Source organism: Fundulus heteroclitus, chromosome 5, assembly GCF_011125445.2.
Source record: "Fundulus heteroclitus isolate FHET01 chromosome 5, MU-UCD_Fhet_4.1, whole genome shotgun sequence".
Classification (NCBI taxonomy): Eukaryota; Metazoa; Chordata; class Actinopteri; order Cyprinodontiformes; family Fundulidae; genus Fundulus; species Fundulus heteroclitus.
Window position 1 is genome coordinate 29209219 of NC_046365.1, and position 26570 is coordinate 29235788.

At 39.2% G+C, this 26570-nt stretch overlaps 1 protein-coding gene across 7 annotated transcripts in view; it reads left to right on the top strand.

The window, feature by feature from the left end:
• mgat3b (beta-1,4-mannosyl-glycoprotein 4-beta-N-acetylglucosaminyltransferase b) overlaps window positions 1-26570 on the top strand; it is a 68599-nt gene that overhangs the window by 39280 nt on the left and 2749 nt on the right. For 2 of the 7 annotated variants that reach the window (XM_036137352.1, XM_036137353.1), the window contains exons 2-5: window positions 17777-17921; window positions 20770-21202; window positions 21931-22544; window positions 26271-26553. In XM_036137352.1, coding sequence (XP_035993245.1) covers window positions 17848-17921; window positions 20770-21202; window positions 21931-22544; window positions 26271-26553 — 1404 coding nt within the window. In that variant the 5' untranslated portion in view covers window positions 17777-17847. Of the gene's footprint in view, window positions 1-10401; window positions 10455-17776; window positions 17922-20769; window positions 21203-21930; window positions 22545-26270; window positions 26554-26570 lie in introns of those variants that run through there. The other 5 variants (XM_021308971.2, XM_012849541.3, XM_036137354.1 and 2 more) reach the window with 4 other exon arrangements.

Consider the following 26570-nt stretch of genomic DNA (forward strand, 5'->3'; position numbering starts at 1 on the left):
TAATAACTAGCGTGTTAGCTTTTTTATACCGGGAGGTTTTTCGCCCAGGCTGGAACTTTAATGTCGCTCTCAAACATTGAGGCATTTTAAATAAACAAACGATGCTTATCCTGGGGCTGGGGGTGGAGGAAAAATCTGTTTAAAAGGCTGTTGACCTACTGCAAGGATAATTTTATAATATAAGATAGAAGAATAGGATAGAATAAGTTAAATTTGATAATAGCTTTTGTATCCTCACCTATTTCTTGTATCACAACAAATTATTGGGAAGACTTTAAAGCTATATAACCTATTCCCACATGTCTTGGAAGTTTATATCCTTTAATCCTACTCGTTTTGAAAATGTAAGCCGAAATGTTTGTAAATCAGTGTAGACTGCAGATTGTGCTCACATGTTCATTTTTCCTCAAACATATTTAGCCTTGAAACACAAAACGGGAACTTTTTTAAATCAAGAATTTTGATTACTAGATTGTTTAAAGAATATAAATTAATAAATTTTTAAGTATTCAGATGCACATCTGAAGATACAGGAAGGATGGCAGTGAGTGAGCCAGGTGTTGGAATGGCTTTTTACTGCATAATACCAAAAAGCTGCAGAGCCACAAAGTGTTGATGGCTAGTGAAAATTTAGAGAATTTCTGCTTTTCTGTGGGGAATTGGAGATGTTATGCACATCTCTGTCTGCATCTCTTTCTTACCTTATTGAAACAAAAGGGCCATCTGTTGCCACGTATCCCTCACTTTTTTTCCTTCTTCTTTCTTGCACCCTTCGCTGTTTTTACATAAATCTTTATTGGAGACGTTAGTGCCGGTGCCAGAATCCCTTTAGAGTTGCTTTGCTCAGATTCAATTTGTAATCACAGGAGTGGAACTCAATTAACTTAGTTGGGTTTTTCTACTTTCTCTTAGCTTGTACCCCACCTCAAGGCTTTTGTTCTGAAGAATTTTTACTACATTTCTGTGGCCTGAAGCAGGACTGTCTTCTGAGTTATATTGAATCAAATTAGCAGGTGTAAATGTTTGCCTAAATGAAAATATCAAAGATACTGTCAACACTGTTGCTCATTATTATTTCTCATCTTTCTTTTTTCCACTTTGGTACCTCTAGAATTAAGATCTATTTACTATTTAAAGGCATTTTTCGATCAACATAAGCAGAAATATGCTATAAGTATGAAGTAACCGAACCGCGCTTGCAAATCTGAACCGCATCCTGTCTCCATGAAAACTCAGTGCTTGCACTACATCCTGTCTGAGCTTTATTGGCACATTCTCCTGCTTAGTGAATAATATCTTTAATTCAGGAGGTGCCAGGTATTGCCAGTAACTTTAAATATATTGGCACTTGTGGGTTTACTTGCGTAGACTTGGTAGTGTTCCAGTCACAAGTTCAACAAACACTGAAACAGTCAGTCAGCCCGAAAGAGCAAGGCTGCAAGCAAAGAAAACACACACACAAAAAAACTTAAAAAAACTCAAGTTACTATGTGCTGTTTTAGAGATATTTTAGATTTTGATATATCCCTGTAGTTGAAGGAGATGTAAAATCGACACTACTTATTAAATTGGAACAGAATTATGGAAAGGATGCCTAATATCCACATGAAATAAACATCACAGTAAAACTAGGACCTTATTTCTTATAAGTTTAACATCAGAATATTGTTATACATGCACATATAGTCACTGAAGACATTTAGTTCAGTTCTATTGAATTTAGCTCAGCTTTATTCATATTACACTTTTCAAACACACATTAAACTGAAATTACTGAATAAAAGCAAACCTATGACAAAAAAAAGCTAACAAACTATTAGACATTCAAATAACACAATTTTAAAAAACTGTCAGGAAAAAAGTTAATATAGAGTACTGTTAATATGCAAGGAAATGTATAAAATATTTTATAAAACATGACACAGGTAGTTCAATAAAGTTTTCAAAACAATTAAATAAAAAAAAAATGCTGAAACGGACATCGGCATCTGTTATTTTTTCACTTGACCCGCTTTGCTCAGTGTTCAGACCGTTAACGCTCCTTGACGTGGAAGTAGTTACTGAGAAAAAGTTTTATTACTAAGGAATCCAGACGAAGCACAAACATGTCCAAATAGGAACTGTCAAATAGTGTCAAATAAGAAACTCTATTTCTATGGGTTCATGACAGTTCTCTCAGGCTCCCACAACAAAAAATTAGACATTAGCAGATAACAGGAAGTTTAACATTCTACATACGTTGAACATACGTATTGGAGTAAAGTTACTCAGTTGTATCTATTTTTTATAAGCATGAGTCTGCAAGTGGACACTGAAAAAAAAAAAAAAAATGAAGAATGTGGCAGTCTATTTTAGGAAGTCTTCTCACCCTCCATCCAAGACCGGTTATGTATTTAATGGGATGTTGGAAAGAAGTGGAGTCCTTTATTGTACTGTATTTCTGGAGGATCTGTTGCAAATTGAATTTCTCATCTCAGACAATAACGCTCACTAAACCCTAAGGAATCTACTCTGCATTACATTATATCTGTTTTAACTGTTAGTTCAATTAGTTTACCGGTTATGTAAGACAGGTCTGTCTTGAAAATAAAGCTTATTTCCCTGACAGATTTCTTGTGTAAAAATAGGTTAAAACTGGAAATCAAGTATGAAATAAGAAAATAAAATAAGAACCAAGATTAACAAAATTTTACAGCACTTACCCATCCTTATGTTTCTCTTACCTTCTCGTCTTTCAGCGGGCTCAGAGAAGTTATGCTGCATCAAGCTTTGATACGCCGTCATCGATACTCAGACACATCCTGTATCTGATTTATAGCGGCACCTGTTTTTCGCTCCCAATTTTTAGAGGAATTGCACTCCTCCCCCACTGTTTCCTGTATGGAGGCTAGCCAGACTTGACTCTCGCTAGGCTGCACGTAGAGCCACGCTACAGCCAGGTGCCCTCGGCTGTTGTTGTGCCTCGCCATGGAAACACTGCTTTGTTGAATGTGTGAAACGGAAGCCAGTCCAGATTGAAACACTGGAAGACTATGCAGTAGTTCCACTCACTACTACTACTAATACTACTACTACTACTAATAATAATAATAATAATAATATTAATAATATTAATAATAATACTAATAATGAACTACCAGGATTGTTCTTGGCCCAGTTCATGCCCCATACTTTCACAGTTACTGTGGTATTGACACCTTTTATGAGGTCCTTTTTTAAAAAAAAAAAACAAAAAAAAAACGCTGCATTTACTGTAGTCAAATTCAAATTGAATTACAGATTAATTCTGTAATTCTGTAATTAGATGCTGCTTGTCGGGACTTTGATGCAATCAACTGGTTTCCTTATATAGGACATTTTTGACCAATCTGTATAATCTGACCCAATCTGTATAATATGATTGAACTTGATTTTGTAAAGTGCCTTGAGATGACATGTTTCATGATTTGGCGCTATATAAATAAAATTGAATTGAATTTAATTTAATTGAATTCTCAGCCAGTCACAAAAAGGTGTGTGATTTATTTGTTTATAAAGATATTTTTAAGATCAGTGTGGCTACATCAGCGCACCCTCTTGTCATTTAATGAAAGATATTCCCTGGTGTTCGGGCCCAGCAGGGTGCAGTGCCTGGAATAAGCTGACAGAAATTCTGGAGTTTTTTAATCTTGCTGCTGAATTTTCTGTCGTACATCACTCTTTTTCTCCTTGTGGTCTCAGGCAAACAGCCTGTGGCTCCATCTTTATTCAGCTGCAATTTTGATACCCTCACCCACATTTCTCGCTCCTTTTAAGCATTCTTTGCTCTTTTCTTTTGAATTTAACGCTTCTGACTGTATATTTGCAGTTTTTTTTGCAGTAATGATTCTTCTCAAAAGTCTGTTTCTCTAGTGCTTTGTTTATTCATTAACCTCTCCGTTCCTCCTTTAGCGCTGCTTTTGATCTGTAATTAAAAGCTGTTGTCCAGGCATAGCAGTTAGGTTCAGGCAAACGTGTGCTGCTGTTCTTCGGCGCCAAGCTTATTTGCTGCTTAGCTGCTCCTGCAGAACTTTCCCTCATCACCACAAATGCTTATCTACCATGTTGCACAGCACAGCCAGAGCGGCTGTGAGCCGCTGTGAAAATTGGATGTTTTCTTGTTAGTTCATGACTGTGAACGGACGCTTTTTCAACCGGCGTAGCCCCCGTTCAGCGCCCGGGTCCCTGTTATGCACAACGCTGGTAAATAACGGACACAATGGCGCCATTCTCCGGGTCCGTCAGGCCTGATTCAGCATGTTTAGCAATTACCAACGTGACCGCAGACTAATGCAAAGATCATGAAGCTCAAGCAAAGGCCAAAATGGAATATTTCTAATCACTTCAATCTTCCTGTTTTCATAATAACAATGATAGCATGAGAGCCGATTGGAGCCTTCATTTTATTTTTTTTTGCGCGGGCTGACCTACTTTAGTTAATCCGCTGCCTGCATGTACAGTCTCCCATGCAACTGAATAAAAAAAATAAATAAAAAAAAGCAGTTTTGGTTGATGTGTCAGCAATTTGTGACGAAGTGTTTTCGTAATCAGGTGTGCATTTCACAAAGCCTGTCGCGGCGTTTTCACGGGGTATCCTTGAAAAGCCTGATGATGTCTGCTGCCTTATCATTTCCTCCCTTGTATACAGTAAATACCTAGATATTTCAAATAGGTGAAGCTCTAAAAGGTCTGGCCTATTTAACCTATTTGCTATGCTCTTAGGTATACAAACAAAACTAATAACCTAACTAAGAAAAAAGTAAAAAACAAACAAACAGACAATTGTTGTTTTTACCCAAACTTGAAAATAAAGCCAGTTTTGGTGGAAAAGATTGCAACAAACAAGCACATCTTTGGTGTAAAGATGATCTGATAAATTACAGTGTGGACATTACCTCAGATTTTCCTCGTAAAAAAAAGGAGCAGCTTGGTCCACCACACGTTGACGAATCCGAGGGCGAGCAAACCTGAAGTACCTTTTAGTGCGGCAGTTTGGTCTTTACATTTCTAACAGGGGAAGTGAGTGGGAGTGAATCAATTATGGCAAAAAAAAAAAAAAATGCAATGAAGAGAGAAGTGCTTGTAAGTGGAGCTTCACTGAAACATTTTGTGCTATAGAAAACTGAGGGCAATTTGATGTTTCACCACCGCTGCCATTGGGATGTTGGGGAAACGTTATCAGGCATCTTTATCAGCGAAAACGTCTCTGTTCATTCACATTTGCCTGATTTCCAACATCCGACAAATCTTTTTGATAATGATGCAAAACTGCTCGGACACAAGTAGGCAATTAGGTTCTCTGTATGACAAACGTGGAAAAAGAAATATCTGTAAAGTGTTTTAAACTGAAGCCAGGTGAGAGACGTCGGTGCTGGCCATTTGTCTTCTTTGCTTTTTCATACTTTTGCAGTTTTGGTTGTCTAATATAACATCTTTTGTACTGAAAGGAGTCATGTGCCACAGGAAACCAATTTGCACCCCACTTAAGGGAATTTTGTGGACTTGAGGAAGAGGTGTGTCCAGCTGGTAACAGAAGAAGAAGAGAAGTTACCCAGTTTTAAATGTAGATGTAATGACCACACTCAACAGGAAGGCTGTAAAAATTATTTGGAGAGCTGTTTAATGTAGTTATTTATAAGAAAGACGACACAGCGGAATATTTGAGGTCTGGGGCATGTTATTTCTTGTAACACTGCAGGTTTAGTTGGAATAAAATCTACTAAAGTTGCATGGCTTTATATATTTTCTAGATATAAGTGTAAATGATCCTATTTCTTGTGCAGAAACCGTGGTGAATAAATCTAAATATTATTTACAGAAATTCGTCATCGGATCTTAAGCCTGCTTCATATTTTCAACAAGAGTTCTGCAGGTGTTCTTTCCGACTCGCAGTCAGCCGAAAGGTAACAACGTGGACTACTGGGTCATAGCTGATCACTTCTAAGCAGTCCTCTTATACTTCTGATCCAGCTCAGCCCTGAGCTATTGCAGCCCTGGGAGGAAAGAGCTAGTCGGGATGGGAGAAAAAAAAGTGTTCCTACTGCACACGGAGCAGCACCTCTTTTTCATCCTATGGTGTCCATCTTAACTGGGAAATGTGTTGATCAGCTGAATCTAATGCAGGTAAACTAATGGCGAAGATAACACACAGCAACCTTGCTCCTATTGAAGGTATTGAATGCTTCAAATTAGACCAGAATGGTGATCAAAAACAGAGCTGATCTGGATATAGAGTGGGGAAAAAAGGCCAACGCATTTTGTGTATATTGCTCAGGTGATCATCAGACGCCTTTAATTCTGCAGTCCTATCATGTTGTTCTTGAAGCACAAATATCACTGGTTTGACTAGTGTTAAGAAGCTGTAAAGAAGCAGTTGCTTGTTGTGTAATTATCATGAAAATGATGATCTAAAAGTAGCTTTTATTCGCGGACACGGTAGGCAACTGATTTTATCCAGCAATTAAAAAATATGTTTGAATGTTTTTTCAGTTTATTAAGAAAAATACAGAAAAATAAAACTTAATTAGCATAGCATGGAGTACCTGTTAAATGTTCAAAGTCAGTGTGTGCGTTAAAATAAAATAAAAAGTATCGGATCTTGTGTTGCAGCAATGATATTACACTTTTACCATCAGTTACAGCAACCACATAAACAGGACTCAACGGTTTAATATAAAAGCCTAATAACAACAAAACATAAAAAAAATACTAATTGTGACGTTTTTTCTTGATATGTAATTCCGTTTCTTCATCCATTTGTGCAGCATTGTCTATTGAAAATTAAGTAATGACACCAGCATGATGGAATTACATGTTCCAAATCATAAAATCTACTAACCCAGAATGAACTCCAACTAAAGACTCCAACATCCTCTGACATCCCATCATTGCTTCTAAAAATAGCAGGCTCTGTAATAAATCATGGCCTGTCAGATTTTTGAAAAGCATCTATCAGCAATAAAATCTCTGCAGTGACCTTCAGTTAGTGGTAGGATGTAATTGGGGGCGGGGAAGGAGGGGGGGGGGGGGTCATCTCAGTGAGAGCCACCCTCTCCACAGGAACGGGGCACTGTAGAGGCAGAGCAAAGGAAACTGATAACAAGAAAAGCAAATATTCTGTTGAGCTGAGGGAGAGATTGGGATGTGAATATGCCTCGTCTGCCTGTTTGAACCTTTGGTGTGAGTGATTCAGCTGAGAATCCGTGAGAGTAAGCTGAAATAAAAAGGAAGCAAAGAAGAAGTGAACAAAAAGAATGACTGAATCAGCCTCGGCGGAGGAAAAAGGTAGAGTTCAGCTGAGTCTTTGCGGCCCCTGAGGCGGTCTTAGAGTTTAGAACTTATAAACATTGTTAAGGGCCTAAAGGTGACAGCATCCAGAGCACTGGAAAAGTTTTTTTTTTTTTTCTCAAACAAGGTGTTTTTATATTATTTATTTACCTAAAATATTCAGCGAGTTGGTGGTTGAAGGTAGAGTGGGCGTTTCCCCCCCCCCCCCAAGTCCCATTTTGAATAACTGCGCATGCACAAGACCGTCTTACCTTGCTCTTGCGCTCCTCAGTGGGAGCGCGAGAGCAAGACTCTGGTCTTATTTCTTTCTACTGAGGCCTTACTCTTCTTCTCATAAACTTGATCTCAGTTTTCTTCTTGCAACTATCAGCCATGTTCAAAGCATACAGTGAGAGCAGGGGAGCTACAACAAACGGCTAACACCGAAGCTAACCGCTAAGCCAGCCGGATACATAAACACTAGAAGTGTGCATGTGCACGCAGCAAGTAGAAACTAAAAAGCATCGTGCACGCACACTGGCATTACGTGAGGATGTCAGAATGATTGGCATGTGGGACAACCAATAGATAAGACGATACACCCAGACCTTGAGGGACAGAGGGGGTTGAGAGCAGGACCAAAACTCTGACAAATCCTTGCCCTTCGGTGCGAATGGTAGTGGTTGAGTTTTTACAGGCCTGCAGCTCCCACAGAGATACATTTTTTTTAATCTCCTTTTTCTGAATACACAATGTATTGACTACTTTCAGGATGGAACGACCGTTTTACCCAGTAACCAACTTTAGCTTTAACAGGAACAGCAAAAGGAAACACAACTTAAGGACAAGATTTTTAATTGACCTTTTCCTTCTCAATTGAGGATAGAACCGTGGGTCAAGAAGCTGCAGAAGAGTGTTAACGCAAGGTATAGAAATCGGGGAGCAAAACATGACATGATGACCGCCCAAGAAGTAAGTAGTGATAGAAAAGTCTTCAACTTTAAAATGAGTTCGTGAGGGAAAGATTTATAAAAAAAGATTTGTCTGCTCATAGTAAAGAAGTCAGGAGAAACCTTATTTGAGAAGTACAGGCTTGGTGACCTAGCAAACCAGCACCCTACTTGGATTTAAAAGCATTATTTGGTGAACATACGCTCTCTGCCTGTAATTTGCCACAGTGTCAAATGAAAGCTTGTGACAAAATCAACAATTCAAAAAAGCCAAAATTTCTGCTCCAGTTCTGAACAGCATGGTTTGATGCACATGGGTTTTGGTAGGTATTTTTCTTTGGCTAGTTTGTCATCTGAATACATTTTATTAGCGAGTCATGCAGATAAAGTTCTCATTTTTCCACATATAAACTGAGTTTTTGTTTTACTTGAGAGTTTAACAGCACTAAAATAATGTATATTAATAATAAATATTATGACACCATCTGTCACACCCCGTAGCTAGTTTGTCTAAAGTTATCTTTCCCCCATTGGTCCCTAAAATGTCACTGTAAGCAAATCCCAAACAAGAGAAAAGTCAAAATATTGATAGATAATGTGTTATTCTCTTGGGTCAAAAACTGGGAAGACAAAGTCCTTTCAGCATTTAATTCCATTTAATTACCAGATCTAGCACCATTTACGTTAGCAGACATTTTGCACTTATCAAGGACATTCAAAGGATGAAAATCAATTCTTTTTCTTAAAAATCTCATGCTCACAGTCACCACCCACGGCTTCATGAGCTGTGTCGTGTCCTCATCCCTTAACCTTGGATTGTTTCTTCGGTTGAAGCCAAAAATCCAATTATTTCATAATCCTTGAGCAAAAAGTTGATTGAAAAAAGAATTATGTTTCCTTTTCCAAATCCCATGGACCTTTTCATGCATAATAAAATCTCTTGAATAAGTAAGGCCTAGTCCACACGTAGCAGGAAATCTGGGGAAAAACAAGACATTTTTTATGCGGTTATGCCTTTCAGCCACACATAAATGGCGTTATACATCCCTTAAAACGAATGATCCTAAAAACTCCGGCCAAAGTGAAGATTTATAAACGCTCCAGTTTTGAGCCTGCGTGTGTGCATGGAAAAAAAACTCATCAATGTCCGCCACATCACGATCTGCGACGAATATTGCTGTTCTGCGTCACACACGTGCGACCATTGTCTATACACTTGGCCGTACGGTGGAGCTAAAAATGAATTTCGTCAGGGAGGGGCTGATTTTTAAATTGCTTCAGACATCTTTTGTTTGCATTTTTTTTTTACAAGCCCAAATTCTGTAATACAGTGAGGGGCGGAGGAGAAAGAGGAATCAGCTGCATTGCACCAGCTTTCCCTCCCACTACGGAGCCACAACGCCGCCAGTTTGATACGATTACCAATTGACATGGTCTTGAGTTTTATTAACTTTATATTCTAATATGTTCCTCAACTTCTTTATCTGTCCACAAGAACGAACCTCCCGGCGCAATGATTTATTCCTAAAAGGAAGTCGTGGGTTGTTTTGAAGGACTCTGATTTGCTGACGTGGTTTTAGTTTTGCCGTACACTGCCCCCTATGTGTCTGATGTATTTAAAAAGAAAAAAAAAAGAAGCTCAGTGGCCTATTTCTGTGGGTTGCTGTGGATGAAAACTTTACAAAAAAAACGTCCCGTGTGTATGGTATTATTTTTTTAAATGGTATAGGGAAGATATTTCTTGTCTTTTTTTAAACCCTGCCATGTGTGGACTAGGCCTAAGAGTGTTTGTTCCATCCTTCTACTTGTTATCAACCATTTGTGATGTTCGATATAGTATGGTCTATTTCAAAAAAGTGTTTAAAATATACTGATTTGTTTTAACAATAACAGAAGAAAGTAATTTTGTGATCTATTCATTTAAGACATTTAGATTTTCTTGCACTAAAATGTAACAGGATTTGCCCTTTAACTCACAAAAATTATTTAATGTCATCACACATAACGGTAGGATTTAGTGGCCAAAGCATTTACCTAATAATAGGGAAAAACACAGCTGGACATTAATACTAACTTGACCCAAGATAAACCAATTGAACAGCAAACCCTTCCCATAAATGCCCATTTTATCATTCTGAGGATCTGGCCGTGTGATTTTAGACTCCTCAGTCCTTGGCCACACCTTTTGCTCAAACAGGAAACAGCCGACACCCAACCCAGGTAACTCAAAAAAGGGGAGACATTAATAGTTTAGCAGAAATGCTTTTAAAACCACGCGGCGCTACTATTTGCATGCTTCATGTTGTTGTTAAAGTTTGAAAAACAAAACTTGTATTAAATGGTTTAAATGTTAAGTCCTTGAGAAAGTTGCCAGCTGAGTGGGTATGGACAGATTGTGGACTGAAGGCTGAGACCGTCGCAAACACATATTAGACAACACTGCCAGTATAAACAGTCGATTGTTGATACTGGATAATTTTTTTTTTTAGGAAGCCTAATAGAACTTTTTGAATGATAGCTGTAGATGGTTGTGCTGAATTGTAGAACAAGTCTGGGCACAGGTGGAAGAACTTGTGAGCATAGGCTTTTGTGTTAATGAAGGCTTTCACATGTTGCACAAATTTCTGGCTGGTTTTCTCAGAGCTCACTCTACTGAATCAGCTGGTATCAGCGTCTCTAATGACTTGTTGCTGCACTGAGATGCTGGAGAATCTACAATCTTGGTGACCCTGGCTTTGAGTTCAGCGTTTAACACGGTGGATCATTTTGTCTAACTCCTGACTCTAAAAGGTTGGATGGGCAAATCTGCCACGGTTCTGCTCTGCTTTTTCTTTTCTGTGATTTAAAAGGATTCCCAATTCAAATTTCTTACTTTTAAGCATGACATTGCTTTTAACTGTTCATGGCCCTATTTTATTTTTTGCACAATATGTTTCCTTTATATCATCTTTAAAGTTTGCTCAATTATATTTTCCTCCCAATAACTGCTCTCAATATGATTTTTGGATCAGTGTGTTGTGAATATTTTGTCTTGCAGAAATGTTTGAAAAGCTATAAAATCCTGGTTTTTGGATAGTTCTCTCCAGTTCAATAAGGAGAAAATGAAGGTTTTGATTTATCGAATGATATTTGAACACTGGAGTTAATTTTCTGCATAGATTAAACTCACCATTACCATCTGGGACTAATTGTGGATTGTAATGTGTTGTTTGAACCATATATAAGAGAATTCCTGTGTCCTAGTTTTTGTCAGTTAAGCAATATTGGTAAACCCAGCACCATTTAGTCTGATTGCTGGAGTTTTGTTTAAACTTGCCCTTTTTATTACTTGCCTACAGCTCTTAGACTTCTTTCTACATCCTCCCAGTGTTTCATTGTCACACCTTTTTTCTTTTCACCCTGTATTGGCGTTCTGTTCAAAACCCAGTAGTTTAAAGGTATAGTTTGGTCTGTTGAGGCAATGTGAGCTGATTTACCTTTATACATTTCTAATCTTTGGTGGCATATAACCACCAGGATATCGGGGTTTACTGATCAGGGCCTGTTATCTGTGCCTAAATCAAGGCTAAAAAACTAAATTTGATTGTCCCTTTGTTGTTAAAGCTCCTGTGCTCCATAACTCATTGCCCTTTCATTTGTGTTCTGGGTTTCTTACAATGAGCATGTTCAAGAATCAGCTAAAGACCCTGCTGTTTATACTAAAATTTAGTAAACATTGTTTAGTCAGTGACTTATTTGATTATTAAATCAGCTCTATTAGGTCTTTTTCTTTTCTTTTACTTGATATATTTTATATTTGTGCCGCCTCATATGAAAGTAGCAGACAAAAAGAGCTCAGACTGCTTGGATTAGTCTTTACTTTGGGTACATCTTCCTTTGCTCTCTTTACCCCAATGATGCAATTTTGCAAAGCCTGTTTATCCCAGTATAAAGATGTTACCTTAAAAAAAAAAAACTTTATAGTCCTGGTATTTTACACTCAAATTCGTTCTCTTCCCTGATATTAGAAATGGCTGTGAATGGTTGGATATCACATTTCTATTTAAAAACCTAAACTGAAAGCATCCTTACATTTAACAAAATAAGTAGTTTGTCTCAAAGTGTGCATCGCTTTATGGTTGAGAGGTAGCAGAACACGTCAATTCAGAATTGTTTGACTTTTTTTCCCCCCCTCTAGATGCTCGTGTGATGTACAATTGCTATAAAAAAATAATCTCTCGTCTATCTATTTTACTCTGTGCAAGTCAGGATATGAAGTTAATACAAATTTGAAAACATCCTGGCCCTTTTGTAGGCAAACAGGCAGGTTTTGATAACATTTCACAAGTCTTTTTTTTTTTTCTCAATCCTTAAGATAGCACAATATTTTCTCTCATGTAAAGAAAACACGGTGGCAGGTCTTTCGTTTCCATTTGTGGTCGTTGTTCGTTTTTTTTTTTTTTTTTTTTTTACTTTTCTTGAAAAGATTACAATCCCTCTACCCGTGTACGATAACCCTTGAGAAAGGAAAGAGTTTATATAAATAGATTGATGGGTAGAGATGGTGAGATGTGCCATTGAACACTTGAGTACTTCACTTCACCTTTTGATACGGAGAGCGACGGAGGAAAGCTAGGAAGACCTTGCGGACTGCCCCCTGCATTGAATTATAGATGAGGTTAGAGAAATGGAGGCACTCCCCCGGCTTTTCCCATCCTCCCGCCTCAGTTCAAGCACCGTCTCTCAGGTCTACACGTTTGTGCACAGGCGCACGCGCACACACTCGTGCCAGCATGCATACCAAGCCAGAAATCCTTGCCTGCAGCCTTGAGGCTCAGAGGCTTCAACCTCCAGCTGCAACTCCAGACCTCTACTAAGATTTTTTTTTTTTTTTTACGTGCACACACTTTTACTAATGCACAAGTGTGAAACTGTACGCACCATTAAAGGATTCTTTTGAAGCTGGCTTTCTCATGACATCTGATGCAGAAAACCTGTGGTCTGTGAACTTAGATTTCCTGGTTCTGCAGCACATGAGACGCAGGGTTTCAGGTTCAAGATGATGGGGCGTATCCGAAGTAAAATAACTGTCAGAACTTTAAAACTACTGAGGTGAAGAGCGTGTCACCAAATGTTTCAATAATTTTATTTTTTTTTATGTCACCTTTACTTATTTGGCACTTCTTCTGGCATTTCCCTTTCAGGCGTTGTCACAGTAAGTCATGTGTCTCCAACTACCCATATCTTCTGGATCTTCTTTTCAACCTTATTTATTTCACATGTGCTTTTTGCTCTTTTTTTCCTTCCTTTCTTCCTTATTTTGTTCTTCCAAGTATTCTACCTTCCTTCCTCTCTTTTTAATATTCTTTATTGTGCCCAATCTTCTTCAATTCCTCTTGTTCTTCCTCCTTCTTTACGTTGTGTCCTTCCCTCTTCCCTCTTCCCCTTCTTACCTTCCCCCTTTGCATTCATTTCAATTGTCTTTTATTTCTTCCTTCCTTTCTTTCCTTAATAGGCTTTCCTTCCTACTTTCCGTGTCTGACTTCCCTTTCTTCCTTAGGCCCCTCCTCCTCCCTTCCTTTTGTCTTCCCTCTTTCTTTTGGTGTCCTTCCTTCCTTTTTTTTCTTTTTGTTTTCTTTTTTTCCATTCATACTTTTTTTTTTTTTTTTTTTTTTCACCTATCTACTTTCCCAGGTCCCATATCTAAACACACTGCAGAAATATCCACGGCAGATTGGAAGTGATCTTTATTATTTAAAATAACCATAATGGACAGAGAACTCTTGAAAGTTGATTCTGAAAAAACTCAGAAATGTTTACTGGCAAATATGTTTGAATCTTTGGTTAAAACCCAAAGCATAAATCTTGCATCAAGATATAACCCAGCAGCGTTTAGGGTCTGTTTGCCGCACGTCTGGCCAGATTCATAGATTAAAGCAAGAGATGTTTTTTTTTTTTTTTTTGGTTTTATTTGGCACTTCACAATTCCAGACTTCCCTGGCACCCGTCTGTCCGTGTTTGACAGCTAGATTATGCCTGTATAATATATCATTACAAGTAGAAACATGCATCTATAAATACTGAGGCTTGTTTATTTCTATTTTTTTCTGTTTTCTTAAGTGGTGGTGTGGGGGGAATTGCTTCACCAGGATTCCACCAAGATAATTGAAGTTTGATCTTAGAATATTTCCTGAAAAGCACACGTGTTTGTTAGGTGAGAGCCCAGCCGCATGAAAGTCACATGGCTTTTATAAGTAGCTGGAAAGAGGCCATCAGGCCATGATATGTTTAATCTTTTAGCATAGCAGCAGGAGGATTTGGTCAGGAAAGCTTGTTCTTTATCTCTGTGGATCATCTTTTTTCTATCTTCTGATTTCCACTCTGTGGGAGTCTGACTAAATGATTGTGGTTTATTAAGTCCGAGAAGCTCAACACGGTGTAACTATATATTTTTCCCTTCCTTATTGCAGATTAACAATTTTCTAGTTGGAAGTTTCTCTCACTACCGTCAGAGGAGTGTCTTGTTTTGCTTTTTCCATCTCCCCTGGGTGCTTGTTAGGTGAGATCAGCAGGCCGGTCAGCAGGTCCGTGTTTGCCACCGAGAAATCAGAAATGAGCTTTGAAGTGTAGACAAGACGATACCCGACCTATTCCTGTGTGTGTGTGTGTGTGTGTGTGTGTGCGTGTGTGTGTGTGTGTGTGTGTGTGTGTGTGTGTGTGTGTGCTTGCATTCATTCAACTCGTAGGTTTTACATAAAGTTGTCTTTGTGTTCTTAAATTATTTGCATGCACACGCACTCAGAATGAGGAGAGCGTTCTCCCCTCTCCAGTTTTTTTTTTTTTTTTTAACTTTAGCTTGAAGCACATCAACGAGGACATAAAACTGTTTTGCTTATGTGTTTAAGATCTTTTAGGTTACAAGTCTGTTGGTGTCTGTGATGATGGCTAGAAATCCCACAATTCAACGCATACATGTTATTCGATGCATTAATAAATAAATTCCCGATCGTTAATGTAGACTTTCAAATTTATAAATTCAAGAAAGTAAATGTATCTAACTATGTAGAGGTTTCAGTAATTGATTAAATACAAGTGGCATACTGATATAGACCATGGAATATGCTGAATTGCTATTATTTGCGAAGAACACGTCTCTCCATTTTTGAGGACTATCTCCTTCAGATAACCCTGTAGATTTGAAGTCTGGTGCAGGTCAGAGCTCTGGCTGGGTTACTCCAACATGTTTTTTATCCGTCTTTGTGTATATGCGATGTTGTCTTGCTGAACGAGAAAGATCTTCAGCTTATTTGCAGAAGCCTGACCTTATTGTGACATTGATTGGGACGTGGAACTGACTAAGGCCCCATTTCCATCTTAAAACGATGAACCCTAACCATGCCATGCTTAACTCTAGCTTAATGTCTTATTTTGGTCATTTGTGGTGTTGTCTTTGCAACAAACATGTGCCTTTTCAGCTGCTCTCTTATTCAGGGGTTACCTCAGCAAATCACTACAACTTGCACAGAGACGTGGCAGTTCTTATGTCAGGTGCCCCTTCCTGGTGCAACCGGGATTCAAACCTGAGCCCCCTGTATCAAAGACAGAGCCCTAGTTCACCACACCTCAGAGGAAGCTTTAGGGAGATTTAAAATCTGTTTTTGGGAAAACGGCATGGCTTATTTTTTTATTTTGTGTATTTTTTCTTATTTTAGAGAAGCTCCTCTGTCCTGTAGCCCAGACATGTGAAAGATAAGACGGATTGACACACGTACCACACAGCCACCACTTGTCTCACGCGGCTCATTTAATAGTGTTGTATAGACCTTCTGGCAGCCTCCCAGGTCAGTTTTTTTTTTTTTTCCCCTTATCTTTTCATCAGTTTTTGAGACGCGGTCTTGGTAATGTCAATGTTGTGCTACATTCTCAATAAGGATTACTGCCTTCACTGCATCCCACAGTGTATCTGCTAATTTTGAAGTTGTTTTGTACCCTTCCCTCTCCTGACTGACGCCTTTTATGAAAGTGAGATGCGCATGATGTTTTGAGGTTTTTCTGCGGACGATGACTTTTGCTCTGAGATTCAACAAAGAAAATGTGAAATGGATCCTATTTGGCGCGATATTGAGTTTGCCGATTCATTCTGAACACAGCTAGATTCACAGGCATAGTAGGGTCGGCCCACTTATGCAACCACATTATTCTAGTTGTATTTTTTTCCCCTCTAAAACATTTCAGCCCGTGTTTCAATTTCTGATTGTGCATGGAATTTAATCCTCTTAAAGGTTTTTCCTTGCTCTCGTTCTTTCCATTGAAAAATAGCATTTTAACCCGGGTGTTTCAACTTTATAAATAGGTGCACTTACCACTAGAACTTGTTTGCCGAAGTCAGCCCATGCTTTCCCAGTCATTACATACTGTGAGTTCCACTGGCTGCCTGTCTTTCAGTAGGTAAATACCTGTTTGTTGTAGAGCGGCTACAAAAATACTGTTCTATTGTTCAGTTTTGTAAGAAGGTTAATCAGAAAAAGTTAAGACATTTTAAACTTTTTTTTTCTATAGCAGCTCTCAAGTTGTGGAATGACCTTCCCTTAGGCATTAGACAGGCCTCTTCCCTTTCTGAGTTTAAATCCCTTCTTAAGACCCATCTCTTTTCCTTGGCTTTTAACACAATCTGAGACGTTGACTTTGTTTTATTGCATTTTACTTTCCTTTTATTATTAATTTAAATTCATCTTGGCGTTTTTATGTGTTCATACTGGTTAAACCGACATGTTAAACTGGGCAAATTCTCTCTCTTCAGAATCTGTTTAAGTGTTTATGGATTTGACTGCTGTTCATACCAAAGGTTCCTGCTTTTTGTCAATCTGCGGTTAAAATACTCTGGGCGGGTGCCTGTTGAAGTTCTAAAAGTCTTTTTTTTTTTTTTTTTAAAGATACTCCTTCTGGGGTGTGCAGTTTTCTGGCTAAACAAAATAAGAAAACAAAACTATCTTACATTACTGCAGGAGGGAGCAGAGCTCATCCTAACATCGGGCTTACTTCTAATAACGGTTGTTAGTTATTAGAAGTTGTAAATACAAATTAAACCACATCAGAATAAGTTTCTGCTTCCTTCAGTTCATTGCCTCTCACTCTGTTTTGACTGAACTTAGCCTCCTCCCACAGACAGGTTTTCCATTTTTAAAAGAACTACCCTGATTTTTTTTTTTTTTTTTTACAAGTCATCGTGAAATTTCAATGTGTATTTAAACAAGGAAGTAAAAACAAATGTGTCGCTGAGTGACATTTTCAACCTGTGAGGTGAGTTTGTCTAGAAGGGCAACATTTCATTGGTGTAGATGCAACTAAAGTTAAGGTTTGACTTTAGATTAATTACTTACTTGTTAAAGTGTTTTATTTTTGAAGACCCATGACAGAAGTCTGTCTAGCACACATCAGTCAGGAGTGCTGACAGGAACAATAGTTTAATGAAAAAGGAGGGAATGTGCGTTTCATTTTACCACAGTTAGAGTGAGCAGACAACATTTGACTTGTAAAACTCCACCCTGTACATTATCTGACAGGCAGCATCACGTGGAAACAACAATGTGGAAACAACTGCTGACATGAACACACTGGATTTATTTCAACAGTCATGTCTTGCCTTAGAAAGCCAAGATTATGCCTTGGGCTGCTGAAATCACGACCAAGACACAGACTGCTCCATTCGTAAGTGCTTTTTGTGTTCGGACTGGTGATGGGTTCTTTTTGTAAGATATTTCTACCTTTTGGACTTTTTTTTGGGCTTGGGAGTCTTCTTTCTGTTGAATTTTGTGTGTTCAAAACCATATGTGGGAAAAATATAAGACGTCACCCAAGGATAGTTTTAAGTAAGGCGTCTGTTGTTAAAGCATTAAAACCACAAATTGCATTAAAACAGGAGCAATGAAAGAAAGCACAACACATGCAAAATTTAGGTAAAAATTATTATTAAGTAGAGGGAGGCTACAAGTCCTCCACCTCAAGCAGCTTATTATAAAAAACATAAAAAAATAAACAATTTGCAAGTTTAATTTCCTTTGCCTGTTATTGAAAAACTTAAGTTGATGTGTGTGTTTGTAGTTGAAAAGCTGAATATTTAAACAGAAATCCTTTGCAGAATGCAAGTGAAGTTAAAATGAGCTTCAACATGAGAAATTCATTGAAGTATTTTGTTTTGATGCATCTGTAAATGGGTTTCAACCTTTGCTTTGTTCACACCTTTTTTTCTTAATATATGGAGAAAATTTTGTATCTCCACATAACTATGAATAAATGTAAATTTCAAAAGTAGATCATGGGGGGGGGGGGTGTAATTGACATAGGAGAGCAAAGGTGTTTCTAGTAATGTAGGAGATCAGAATCTGAATACTTTTTACATTGCCAACTTCCCCATTCATTGTATTCGAAGCTTTGCGCAACGTTTAATGGTTTAACTGGAAAGATGTCACTTAAAGGTATATACCCACGTTATAGGCTTATAAAAAAGACCAAAAATCGTTCAATCATGGTAAAATAAAGCTATACACACTGAGCCTCCTTCCTGATAGTGTTTTGATGGTTTTTTTTTTTTGTGGATAAATATAGCCCCCGCACCTGGCGTGATGAGTGTTAATGTTGCTAATTTTATAAAGTTATTTCTCATTTAAAGATGTTTCCAGGTATACTTATCTGCGTGATGGTCACAGAGAAAAGTTAGAAGTGACAGATTGCCTCAGGCTGCAGCTTCATTTAGTCCTCTCGTCTCTGCTGTAACAGCAGAGTGCTGGACTTAAAACATTCTGAAAATATTCTGAAACATTCTGTACGATAGTTTAAGGGTTTAAATGTATTTTATTAGTGTCTAGATTTTTTTTTTAAGTCTACTATACTGAAAACGTCTCCATTATAACGTCATCGTTGTTTAAGAAATAATGACGTGGTGGAATCTGTACTGTTGGTTTGTACATTGGGTAGTTTATTTGTTGAGCACCTTTCACAAACAAAACCATCAAGTGCTGTAAAAAAAAAAATATAACTATTAAAATTAAGAACACAAAAAAACATAAATTTGGATATAAATAATTTCATCTTTTAAATGTCAACACTTTAGGGGGTGTACTTTATATCAACCATTACTGTCCACTATCCAAGATGGTGTAAATTTGTCTAGCAGTGTTACGAGACTCAATCAGAACAAAACATTATTTCACAAAGCTGCAAGGGAGACAAAAGGAGAAAGAACAGAAAGGCCAAGCCAGCTTAATCTGAAGGATTTAACAGAAAAGCCTGCGTGGCAGACCTATAAATTGATTTTTCTTTGGCCTGAGCGCAGGCAGCTGTGCCTTCCCTGACTTTGTCGTATGGGCTTGGCATTGATGCTATATACTTTTTTTTATTTTTTATTATTTGTTACAGTGTGACCACACCAGAGTCTGCGCCAGACTGCTGGTCTGTTTTCTTTTCTTCATGGGTTAGGCATGTTGTATTCATACGCATTTTGTTGTTGCTGGTTTTCGTCCTCCTCCTGGAGTAACAGGTTGTTTTGCGTTTGGAAGGTTTAAAACGCGTATAACCGGGTCAGATCTGGTTAGTGAATGTTGTTGACGGATAAGATCTATGAAAGGCTGCTATTAGACCCATCAGAATGCATCGCAGTTCCTCAGAGTATATTAAGCTCATTTTTCTTAATCTAAGTGTACCATATATGCTTAACTTAATCAATTAAACACGTTACATGTTAGCTTACTGTTAGAGAATCGGTTCTAAATGTGGTAATGCTTTAATGCACTGCTAGTAAACCCCATGCAGGCACAAGCTGAAAAACCCATGAAGCACAAGCTTATTCCAGCACACACACACTCAGATTTTTAACCGCAGTGACACTTGGGTGAACTTGCCGAGGGTTTTGACTTCATTTTTGCAAGTGAACTGGAAGGAGTCGGAAACAAATTCTTGCAGCCCCTCGGCAACTTTCCTGGAAAGCATTATGACAATGGGAAATATTCGAAAACTGGCTATGTGCCAGGTTTTAAGTTGAACTAAGCTTGGGACTTGGCCTAAACTAGTATAAATTTCCTTTTCCCCTCTTACCTTGTACTCTGTGTCCTGACCATTGCTTTTCTGGGTTCCTTTTTCTGCCTAAGGCTTCCTTCACATACAGTTCTATGTCAAAGTGTTTGCATCCATGGAACTTTTTCCTAATTTTCTCATTTTACAATCTCGAACTTCAGTGTATTTTGTTGGAAATTTGTCTGATAGAACAGCACACAGTAGTGCAAAATGGAAGGAAGAACTAAAATGCCATTTGATGCTATGTGCAACAGGATCTCTTATACACCCTGTGCTGGTCTATCATATAAAACCCCATTCAAATACATTCAAGTTTGTTTCTGTAACGAGAAACGATGTGTGAAAACTTTATAGAGCGCAATACTACGTAGGGTCTGTGTGCAGAACAAGTTTCTTTAGAATAGACTGCTGCGGTGCTGGGATGATGTTGGCAAAGTTGACTTTTTTTGACGTGCTTCTCTGTTTCTGTCTGCTCCTTTCCGTTTAGGATGAAAATGCGGCGGCACAGAGTGTTCTTGCTGTGCACGGTGGGTCTATGCGTCATCTCCTTTCTCCATTACTACAAGGCCCTCCATTACGTCTCCCTGCTGCGTGAGCTCTCCGCTCCGTATCCCAACATCAAGTCCTTCATCATGGTCTCAGGCTTCTTCTGGAGGGAGAAGGGCGTCGCCGCCACCCCCATCAGTCCTGCCTCTCCCGAAGAGGCTCCCCCGCTGCCCGCTCTCCGCCAGGGCGTCGTGAAACAGTCTTTGGGGGACGGCGGAGCGGAAGCGATAGACCCAGGAGCTCTGGATGCTAAGATCGGAGGTCCTGGCGTGGCTGACTTTAAAGATCTTGAGGTGAGGGCGATGAAGGAGCCGGAGCCTCCCCATCCCTGGGAAAAACCAGAGGAGAACCAGCCGGGAGACTCGCCACAAGAGGTTAAACATGCTGCCGTGCTGTTCACAGACTTATTGCAAATGTTGCATGAATTGCATGGAAAATGTAATATGCAGGAGCAAAGTCTTTCTAGCTTTAGTGTAAGAATATAGCTTGGATTTAGAAGGGTAAAAGTCTTTTTTCTTTTCTTTTTTTTTTTTTTTTTACAATAGATACATTCATGTCCTCAGTCTTTAGTATAGTATATTAACTTTCAACTGTATCTCCTCCATATGAACCATCTTCTTAAGACGCTGCAAGACTTAGACTTAGACTTGGACAACTTTATTGTCATTTTGGATGCACAAAGTGCGTACAGAACGAAATTTCGTTGGCATACAGCTTGAAAAAAAATCACAGTTCATTGCAGCAAGTTTCAGGATAAAGATGCAGCAGCGATTTGTGTAAACAATTGAAACGGCTTGTCCTGAAAGAGCAGGACAGGTTTGTGGTTGTGACATATTAAGATGTGAAGGGGCTCAAGTGGTATCAATACTTTTGCAAGACACTGTAAACATATATTCCATATCCTAAATAGATAAATGAATATAGTTTAAGTTCTTGAAATACTTCCAACTGTGAGGTTTAACGACACTGTAAGAGGTTTAGAGCATTTTACAAATAAATAAATACATTCACAGAGGCAGCCAATGTTATAAATAGCAGTAAGTGTTAACTAAACTGAAGAGCATTCGCTTGAATTGTACCTTTTTCTTGTCTGCCTTCCTAGAAACGACATGAAGAGCAGCATGTAAACCACATTGAGCCCGACTTAAAAAAACTCTTGGTTCAAGTAGGAAAAGGTCCATTGCCGGACCCTATCAAATCCATGGGAGACCTTCATACCCGGACTCACCAGCTACAAGACGACAAAACCCCTTATTTTGTCCGCACGAGTCGCGGAGCCTATTGCTTCAAACAGGGGACGGAGATGGCTACCATCAAGGAATCCTCTGTGAGAACAGGAGCGGGTGCGACCCGCGACGTTGTGGAAGTGGGCAAAGCAGCGCAGCGGAAAACCCTGGGCCTTCAGCAGCAGACCGGAAAAGTGTCCAAGGGCAAAGGGCAGCCGATGGGCAGCGGGAAGCAGCTGGTGAAGTGTGTGTGTCGGCCGGGATGGCACGGACCTTACTGCGGGGTCCCCACCATGGTGTACCATTCCAACCTGCCGACAAAGGAGCGGCTGAAGCCCAGAGAGGTCCCGCGGAGAGTCATCAACGCCATCAACATCAACCACGAGTTCGACCTGCTGCACGCGCGCTTTCACGAGCTTTCGCAGGCCGTAGATTTGTTCCTGATATGTGAATCCAACTTTACTGCCTATGGAGAGAGACGACCGCTAAGGTATGGTTCAAACTTTATCTGTTTTTTTTTTTTTTTTTTATTTGGGAAGGGTATTTAATGTACGGTCATGGGGAAGAAAAAAAAAAAAAAGTAAAAACTCTTTTGCTGCTCAGGGTTTTACATCTCGGGAGAAAATATAGAGCTCTCTGATATCAGGTTGTTTAACTCTAACCTCCAGTGAAACAAGAACCTACAACAAATTGCGCTTTATTATTTATCTAACACAAATAAGAGCCGTTTTGAAAAGCTATGCATGCATAAACCTGGCACAACATGTTTTGCCGTCTGTAACAGATGTAACGATCAGAAGTTGTTTTCTGCATAGCTTTAGCAGTCTCCCACATCATTGGGGAGGAACTTTGAGCGACGCCTGTTTACGACATTCATGTCAGTTGTCTGCAGACATGTTGCTGCGACGGCTCCGCCTTGGCATTTCAAACGGGTTTAGGTCTGAACGTTAGCAGGCCATTGCAACACTCCATTTATCTTTTCCAGTCTTTCTGGTGCTTGGAATCCCTGTTTTGTCGCATAGCTCAACTTCGACCAACGCTATAGCACATTTCAGTCAGGAATACTTTGGTCTGCGAAGGAGTTAATGTTACGCATCAATGACTGCAAGGGGCCAAGGTGCTGTCGATGCAAAACAAGCCCAAAATCTTACAACCTTACTTTACAGTTGGCGTCAGGGGTTTTAATTACTTTATCATCCAGTATGTACCCGAGGCCCTGTGGTCACAGATGAAGCTCATGGGAATTTGCTGTGATGTCCACTCCTGGGAAAATTTAACACTTTTCCTAAATGTTTCCCACTTCCCACATCGTCTTTGTCTCTGGCGTCTAATGGACTTCAGATGGTTGAGGAAAGCCCCTCTGACTCTTCCCAGATTGATAGGCAGCAGAAACTGCTTGTCTAAGTTCCTTACTGATCTCGTTCCAGCATCCAACATTTTGTTGACGCGCGTCTGTGTTCTCCAGTCCAACAATCTCCCAACGCGTCTGCCTCCATGGAGACGTCCTGCTAAAGCTAAACCGCGAAATAAATGCATTTAATCAACAGTAAATTGCTGCTGCTTTAAGTTAATCACTTACAGCTTTTCCGTATCCGCTTTATTTGCGTTGAATAAAAAACGAGAGGTTGGGAATCCATTGTGAGATTAAATTGAGATCATTCAAAAACACAACGGCTGCGACTTAAAAAAAAAAAAAAATGTTCTCCTATACGTAAAACTGTGTAAAAACTTTACCCTGTGCCTTTGCTCTCCGATTAGTTTTAATAATGTTGGGTGACCCTAGGCTGAAATGTTCTGTGACTGGTAGTGGACCACCTCAGTGTCACATTATTGTGTTTGTACATTCAACCTGTTCTATTTTAAATTTGATTTGAATATAGAGTGGTTGGCCAGGAGGTGCAGAACAGTCATGGCAGCAGCAGCTATATGACATCAAACACATGTTGTGGGATCAATAAACCCTAATCCAATGATTGTAGGAATTTCTGGTCAAAATTAGTTCATTAATCTTATCAGTATACGTCAGACTGGTCATTTGCTCAGGATTTTTTTTTTTTTTGGTATTATTGCCTCAAGCTCGTTGTCGGCTGTTCACACTGGACCGTTTCGAAGGAAATGCCGAGTCAGTTTTAAAATGAGATAACATCGGCTAAAACTAGACGGAAAACACTTTAACAGTTCACAAATGAGATTTGTTCACTGATTGCCGTTGTAGCTTAACCGATGCAAACATGCCTGTTAAACCTGTACTCAATGCGTGTTTTATCCCGTTATAGCAGGTTCAGGTAATCACGACCAGAGAAACTCTGTTCATGCTCTCCCCCCCCCCCCCCCCATTCAGATGTAGAAGGAGAAAGCGTACCTACGACGCAGCCGCTGCTTTGAGTGATTATTTCTAGCTTGCATCCTTTGTACACTGTCATTCTTCATGCTTGTTGAGACTCAATGTGCAGAATAATAATTGCAGTTGGGTTTCTTTGGCAACAACGCGAAACACCTTGAAAGCAATTTTTACAGAAGATTATGACGAGCAGCGTGAGTGACTGTGCGTGCAGCTTTGAGGAGAGAGACTGGTGTGTTCAATCACAGGATGTGGCACAGCATGAAAGCAGCTACGCTCTGCGCCTTTTTGCTATGCATATCAACAGGTTAATAGAGTTGTTCCCTCAGTGAGTTTGGTGTGTGTGTGGAGTGGGGTCGCCTGGGCCCCCGAGGCGTTGCTTGTCAAACAAGTAGTTTTTGTGGATTTGGTTTGCATCTCAATTTATGCTTTTGGGATTTTCCTAATTGGTACATTTTTACATTTACCAATTAGGAAACTGATTGGTAAATGGCAGTTTATTCTTTTTTTTTTTTTAAGTCAGCTATACACAGAGGGAGGCTCCCAATAAACCACATATTTATAAAGTATCATGCATACATCCTTATACCTCTTTTAATCACATTGCAATCACAGATTTCAATGTATTTTCACAAGATTTCACATGATTTACTGAAACAAAGTGGAACATAATTGTGAAGTAGAAAGAAAAGCACAGACAGATTTCAAGCGTTTTTTATGGCAGAGGTTCCTTTTGCCAAGACAATGACCCTAAACTTTAAGCCAGATCTAGACTTAGACTTAGACATCTTTATTTGTCATTTTGTATGTATAGAGTGCATACAGAACGAAATTTCGTTGCATACAGCTTGTAAATTACAGTATAAATTGAAATGTAAACAATGCAGGAGAAAGAACAGTGTGCGATCACGGTGTACAGGAGAAGATTTAAAACCATTTGTATGTGCAGAAATGATGATGCAAAAAGGCATTTGTGCAAAAATGCATTTACAAACTACAAGTTCGGCAGCATTTGTAATGCTAGATAGAGATGCAGTGATGTGCAAATGTGGTGCAGGGTCCAGTTTAGAGTTCAGCAGTTCAACAGTCAATGAAAGGTTGCAATGGCAAGGTTTAGATTAAAGCTGCAATATATAAAATCCTAACTGCTTTTGAAATATAATTATCTCAAAGACTGCTTGGATACAATATTTTGTAGTCTATATTTTGGGTAAGTACATTTAAGACTTTAACTATTATGACCACAACTTGTATATAAAACATTGTGATGAAGATCAGTACAACGATTAGAAATCAAGAGAGACAAAATGTGGGTGAAATTTAATCCATATATTTAACAATGAGACTGCATTCATGTTTTCCTAATATAGAAAACTCTGAGTCTAGGTTAAAGGTTGCTAACGTGTTTAATGTCCAAACCCAACTTAAGAATCTGTGGAATGCTTTGACTATAGATGTTGGCAGATGCTCTCCATCGAATCTTGACTGAGCTTCAGCAATTTTTCAGACGAAGGAGCAAAAAGATCCAGTTTCTGGATGTGCAAAGCTGCCAGAGGCATACCCCTAAAACATGTACAGCTGTAACTGGAGCCAAAAGTTGTTTTAGAAAGCATAGCCTCAGGCGGAATGAATACAAATATACGCCACACTTTTCAGACTTTTTATATGTCAAAAAAAGTAAAAGCCACGTATCGTTTTTGATTCCAGCTCAATTATGCTCCACGCTGTGTAAGATAAATGCATAAATGTGACAAAATGAGGCACTGTAAGTTCTAAACGATTACTGACCGTCTAACGAGTTAGCAGCTTTGGTAATGACATTTGCTTTGATCAATTATTTATTTTTTTTTGTTTTTTATCTGTCCCCCCCCCTAGTTTCCTGCGTCTCCTCCTTAACGGTACCTACGACTACGTCCGTCACAAGATCCTCTACGTGTTCCTCGACCACTTCCCGGACGGGGGCCGGCAGGATGGCTGGATAGCCGACGACTATCTGCGGACGTTCCTGACGCGTAACGGCCTGTCCAGGGTGAAGGGGGCCAGGTCCGACGACGTGTTCGTCATCAACGACGCAGATGAAATCCCAGCGCAGGAAGGCCTTCTCTTCCTCAAGCTGTTTGACGGCTGGACAGAACCGTTCGCCATACACATGCGAAAGGTAGCGGCAGTCTTGGG